Source organism: Betta splendens, chromosome 6 (genome assembly GCF_900634795.4).
Source record: "Betta splendens chromosome 6, fBetSpl5.4, whole genome shotgun sequence".
Classification (NCBI taxonomy): Eukaryota; Metazoa; Chordata; class Actinopteri; order Anabantiformes; family Osphronemidae; genus Betta; species Betta splendens.
The window spans coordinates 7,492,434-7,499,153 of NC_040886.2; the positions used below are offsets into that span (position 1 = coordinate 7,492,434).

The 6,720-nt window shown below is 45.6% G+C and overlaps 1 protein-coding gene across 3 annotated transcripts in view; it reads left to right on the forward strand.

Annotated features, from left to right (window-relative positions):
• hipk2 (homeodomain interacting protein kinase 2) overlaps nucleotides 1-5,629 on the forward strand; it is a 57,835-nt gene extending 52,206 nt beyond the window's left edge. For all 3 annotated transcript variants that reach the window (XM_029152536.2, XM_029152535.2, XM_029152538.2), the window contains exon 15: nucleotides 49-5,629. In XM_029152536.2, coding sequence (XP_029008369.1) covers nucleotides 49-507 — 459 coding nt within the window. In that variant the 3' untranslated portion in view covers nucleotides 508-5,629. The remainder of the gene's footprint in view (nucleotides 1-48) is intronic.
• The last annotated feature ends 1,091 nt before the right edge of the window (nucleotides 5,630-6,720 follow it).

Here is a 6,720-nt window from a genome sequence, read left to right on the forward strand (position 1 = left end):
GCGTCTTGATCTTAGCCCCGCCCCCTAACTTTCCCTCCGCTTTTCCAGGCCCAGCAGCACATGGAGAGGAGCGGCGGGCACCGGCGCCAGCAGGCCTACATCGCGCCCACCATCGCCGCCCAGGCCCCGTACCCCTTCCACCACAACAGCCCGTCTCACGCGGGCGGCGTCCACCCGCACCTGGCCGCCACGCACCTGCCCAGCCAGCCCCACCTCTACACCTACACGGCCCCCGCCGCGCTGAGCTCCACCGGCGCCGTGGCCCACCTGGTGGCGTCGCAGGGCCCCGCGCGCCACGCGGTCCAGCACGGCAGCTACCCGCCCGGCATCGTCCACCAGGTGCCGGTCAGCATGGGCCACCGCGTGCTGCCGTCGCCCACGCTGCACCACGGCCAGTACCAGGCCCAGTTCGCCCACCAGGCCTACATCAGCGCCTCGCCCGCCTCCGCCGTCTACACTGGATACCCGCTGAGCCCCACCAAAGTCAACCAGTACCCTTACCTCTAGAGACGACGCTGACCAACACTGGAGAGCCTGGCCCAGCGCTGCTGCTCCCCCCACCCCCCCACCCCCTCTACGCCCGCCTGTCCCGAGCTCCCACAGCATCCCAAACATCCTCTCCGGAACCTCAGACGTAAACAGAGACAGAGGAACATGCAATCCTCGCTCAACTGTCACGTATAACTTGAAGATATTAACGACAGAGAGAAGAAGAAGAAGAAGAAGAAGAAGAGAGGTTCACAACCTCTCTAGAAGGGAACGATGGGGAGGAATTTTTGAGGGGTGCAGTTGTTGTTTTCCTTTAGTTTAGTTTAGTTGCTTTCTTTTCTGAAAGGAGCCGTTTTTGCTTTTATTTGACTTTTATCACTTTATGAGGAAAGTACTGTTTGATTCATTTCACCGTGATATTTGAACCAGGCCTTTTTCGGGACGGTGGAGCTTTCTTTTTTTTTTTTGGGGGGGGGTTGTTTTCCTTTGCTTCCCCCTCTTGCGTTTTGGAAGTGACTGTTGAACAGAGGTTACTGACTGGAAGTTCGAAATCCCAACGGAACTGGGACAAGGTGAAATACGGAAACCTGCTGCTCTTCAAAGAAAAAAATATCGATGGCCTTGAACTGTCTTAATATTTCCAAACCATTCACGGTGTGGGAGGAAACGAGAGGTGACTGACGCCCCCGCACGCATGCTCCACCTCCTCCGGTCGAGGAGGCCTCTGGAAATATAACCAACAGGAGACAAGAAACTTTTTAGTGTATTTATAGATATTTTTTCCCTTTCATTTCACCTTTATGATGATATTTCAGTTCTAGCTCGGCCCTGTTCTTAGAATGTAGCAGTCTACACCTGTTTGTTTTAAGAAGACGACTCGTTTTTTTTCCTGATACCAATAGATTTATTTGTTCTTTTTTTAATTAATTAATGTGATTGCACAAAGTGGTTATAATAACATAGGCATGTACAACGTGATTGTCTGTGTGTGCTACTGTCAGCCATGCGTGTGTCCTCCACCTCCTGGAAACCCTTGTAAGTCTTTAGGTTTGGACCATTGTTCCCTCGTAGTGCCTTACAGATATTACGTCACAGTTTACGTGGCTCCTGAAAGCCACAAGAAACTCTAGCTGTACTTATAGAGACGTGATCCCCCTGGTTTGACATCCTCGTCGGGGCAGTCGTGCAGTAGCTCTCTTCCAGGTGTAGCCCCACCCCCCCTGCTGTTCCTCGAAGGTGTCACGCTGGGTCTTTAATCACGGGGTTCTTACCAAAAACAGACCAATTCTCACGTTCGCTGCGGATGTTAATGTAAATATGAAAATGTACAATACTGCTGTAGCTCCCGGTGGCACCCAGTGTTTGGCTTTATGTGTTTTGTTTAGTTTTTACTTTAGAATTCGCGCCGCGGAGCAGAATCCCAGCTCGCTCGTCACGAGCTGGAGTGGAGACACGGCGGAGGACGCTCTTTTCAAGTTTTAAAAGCCAGTCTGAGAGGAGGGCCTTACAGGAAGTGACTGTTGCCATGAGAGTGATTCTGTGAGGCTGCACCGAGGAGACAGAACATCCAGAGAGAGAGAGAGAGCGAGAGAGAGAGCGAGAGAGAGAGAGAGAGAGAGAGAGGGAGAGTTGTTCGAAAGCGAAGGGGCTGGTTGGAGGCGCAGGGGTCGGTTTAGGTAGGGCAGTGCGGGGCAGGGCCACGCTCTCTATCTTAAATTGGACTACAATGGTAGCAAGTTGGCACTGAGCAGGTTGATAGTAACACTGAGCCTGGTGGCTGGCAGGGGCCGCGATGGGGGGGGGGGGGGGTTCTGAGAATTGGGTTCTCCGGCAAAAGACAAGTGGGAGGGAACCGAGCAGAAGGGGAGGCTCACACCTGGAAGGGCGCCGTGGGTTTGTCGGCCGCTGTCCATTTGTCTTCGTCCACCACAGACACGCACCCCTGGACGCTCCGAGAACAGATAGGGCTGTCGCTTTTGTGTGTTTGCTGCTCCGCCTCACAGGCGTCATGTCTAGCCGCACCCTCTCCTCCGTTGGTCTGTCCCCGCTCCTTCGCGGTGTACGCCATAGTACTTGCATTTGAAGTGATTCTGTGTTCACTTAACGTTACCTTGAACCTTTTTTTTTTTTTTTTTTTGACATGGCTGTAGTACATGTGTTCATTTTTAGAGATTGTTGCAATAATTCTTGTGGATGTTTTATCAGAGCGACTGCGTGTGCGTGCGCGTGTGTGTGTGCGCGTGTGTGTGTGTGTTTTTATTATATGTACGGCGCATTTCTACTTTGTAACCCGGGGGGTGATGTACAGTAATGCTTAGTATTCCGTGGAGGTGGGTGCACCTGTGTGAAGGGTTGCGACGCTGCTGGTGGTGGTGTTGCGTTGGGGCTCCTATGGATACACACACCAAGCGGTCCAGCAACTCTCCACCTCCCGTCAGCTCCATGAAAGCCTTGGGTCCGGACTCTTAAACATGTGATTACATAGTGCGTCGCTGGTTACATCACCCTGTCTCTGTTCAGTCGATGTTGTCTTTTTACTTTATTGTGTCGACTTGGTTCCTTCACGCTCACTGGGTTCTAAGCACACGCCATCTGTTTCTTTCCACTGAAACCTTGTGGCTCCTCTGTCAACGAGACAAACTACTGAAACATTCCACTGTTTGAGAGACTCCGGCGTCGCCCCGCGCTGCACTACTGTCCTGTCGCCCCCGCTCTCGTCGGCACGGCGACGGCGCCGCCGCGGCCCGACCCCTTTTGTTGCGCTCCTCCCACCAAAGACTTCAACGGATCGACCCTGTACAGCACAGCACAGTTCATTCTGAGCAATCCTCCACCTGCGCGGCTAGAATAGATTGGCAATAACCTTCGGTCTCATGTTTTTAAGTGCTTTTTAGGTCATGTTGTGTTACAACCAGGCATACGGCGCAGTAGTAAGTACACAGGGAGGATTAAACAAAGCGAACACATACAGCACAATCCTGAATTTGTTTAGAATCTGGTACAAAAAGCTGTTTAGTCGACTTTTCTTTACCCCTCATGCTCATACGCCCCTGTTTAGACTGAATAATTATTTAATGTCTATCTAAATTGTTTTTTTAAGCCTGTTGTTTTCATGTTATTGATGTGTAGCTTTATTGCTGTTGCAAGAAAATGAATTTGTACCTGTCATACATTAGCGTGCCATGGACTAGAATGACGGATAAAAATGAAATTAACCCACTCAAAAAATCAACTGTACCTTTAAAACCAGGGCCATCTGCACAAAATGAATGTACTACAGTTTGTGACCTGCGGCGCCTGAGGAGGCTTTAGAGCTTTCTCAGTGGGCGACTAGGAGTTTCATTTCTACACCATTTGTGACCGTGCATGATGCAATAATTATACATCTGATCCCCAGCAAAATCACAGTGAGACAAATACTAGAAAACCATCACTGTCCTCATAATTAGGGTTTATAGAATAATCACTTACACAAATTAACCATTTGGAGAAGCCCAGTATGCACACGCTTGATGCTTATAAAACCTTAGTCTATCACCCTGCTTTTAGTGTTTTTAAAGGGGAATCAGAAATGTGAACTACCAAAATGTGCTTAAGCAAAGTGTGAACGTGGTCTGTGTTGCAGAGGTGGCGGCTCGGAGGACTGCCTTCCAAATAACCATCAAAACCTCCAAAGCTTTAAAGCGATATTAAAGTTAGAGAGAACTCAACAAGGCACCGTGTCCCTCCGCCATGACAGTCAAGCTTCCGCCGATGCTCGCGCTGTTGTGAATCCTCCTCCTCCTCTTCCTCCAGGAAACACTGAGAAACATTCCGGAAGTCACAGCCTCATTGGGCAGAGTTTCTTCCCAAAGTGGGAAGAGGTTAGAAACAAGTGTGATGTAGCGTGTCGCCAGGAAATCCATGATCGAGCTGCATAAGCATTCTTAAAGCCCTTTTCGATGAGAGTGTGTGTTTTTTTGTTTGCTTCTTTGTTGAGGAAATCTGCTCCTTTTCCTGGTGGATCCTTGGTGGAAATCAGGGTGGGGTGGTCAAGGTTTGATGCCGTCACTAATGAACCATAATCAGTTCAAAAATTCATTATTGTTTTCCACTGTTCTACACTTCTTCACTTCTACACTTCACAGGGATATGACATAGTTTCTTATTTGTACCAGGCCCAGATTTTGGTCTTGCTTTTCCCAACTAATTGCCAACTGACCTTGAGTTGTAGTGATAAGAGAAGGAATGTGGCAGGAGACCAAAGCTGCGTTCAAAGCCAGATTTGCGCACCTACTCGACGAAGCATCTCGTATTTAGCAAAACCTCACGTTCCCTGTCACAACCCGCCACTAATTTTGTGTAGCTCAACAGCTACTTGCACAACACTTATGCAAGTGATTTCATTTACATCTACTTGAGACCTAAGAATGCATCAAACCATGACCCCCTTTGTCGTCCATTGCTGTACGGTTCCTCAATGGTGTAAAATCTCATTCTTTGTCAGTGAAGCTAACGTGTGCTGCAGTATTTTCCTAGTATACTTCTAGTTTATCGTCTTTTTATTATTTACTTTTGTTTTTTGGGGTGTGATGTCTCATTATTTCAATCTGTTAACGTAGCATTCTATGTATACCCTGCTCCTTAGCCTAATATTATTAAGTATGTTATGAGAATGGATATTTTACTGGCTTTATAGAATGTTTAAATAAATATAATGACAATAAGAAGAAGGATTAATTAAACCTCCTAACAAGTTGAGTACTTGCTACTAAGCGCTTGTGTTACCATTATGATGTTGTGTGCTTCTCTTAATCATATTCGTTGTAGAAAAATGGAGTGAATTTATATTAGGCTTTGAAAAAACTAATGATAGAATTGTACATTTTTGAGGAGGATTTTAACAGACAAACAACTTTGTCAAATAGAAGAATATAGTTATTTTAACTGTCCTCTTTACTAACTGTAGGGTGACAAGGGGCTCGCGTTGTGGTGAACTATGTTATAGCTTGTTATTCACTGTTACTTTTGATCATTTTTTCGGTCTCCAAGGTGAATCGAGTTATTAATGAGAATTTGTATGCTCACATATGCATATTGTATATGTGTAGAAATGTAATCACACTTTGTCTTGGATTTACATTAAACTGTTAAGTCACGGCATCAGTGTCCTGTTTTCTGCTGTGATGTGTGTGGACATGTACCTGAGGTTTGTAACACTTTTAATACCAAATGGAAAATAAATACATCCGATAATATGCAAACCTCATCATATCATTTTGGAATATTGGCACCTTGCTTGCTTTCATCTAATCAATATGAAACATTTATTTGTTTTGTTTTGTTTTTCATTAGAAATGAATTGTAGTGAAATGGCCAAAGGAACTATCTGTCACTGACTAGCTCCAACAATGGCAGGTGTGGTATACAGCCAACACAGCTGATAATGGAAGGCCTATTCTGTGCTATTTTGTAAGCAAAAGCAGAAAAGCAGCTATATATAAAAGATCTGCTGCCTTAATGAATTACAATGTGTGTTTGTTTAAAATGGCAACTAATCTCCTCTTACTATTTAATCAGAGAGTTTACCACAGTACATTCAGTAAAATCTGTAAATTATTACTGCTGTTATATAAATGTAGTAAAGTTCCAAGTACACTGTCTCCAAAATGCAGTCAAGGAGAAAAGAAGTATCTCAGCACTGCACCTAAACACAGAAGACGAATAATCATACGCTACTGCCGTACATTTCACCAACAACATTTTCTCATCAATACAGTATAAAATGATGTTGATATTAACCCAAAGCAAACCAAACATGGTGTTCTACTAAATAGCCACCAGGTGGCGGCGTGCACTAGAATACACATCATTTGGCACTGACGTGATTAGGTTATGCTGATCCTCTCATCTATTATGGCAAAACCCTGCTGTGCATGATGATTACAGCATGCATCAGCAGAATCTTTTTAATTTGCAGCGTTAACTACCTGACACTAAACTTATTACTCTCTATATATATTACGTATCACTGTTTTGCCCTCTAGGATATTAAACAGACCTAAAGCGGCTTATAATAATTGGCGATGGGATAGAAAGACAGGAAAGGCAGGGCTGTACTCACAGGTATTCTTAATTAAATTAAAGTATATAAGCATAATATAGAGTAAAATAACCAAACTCTTGGACTGTTTTTTTCTATGTCACAGAGAGACCAACTGTGAATGACCCTGACGTGGATATACCTCGTTT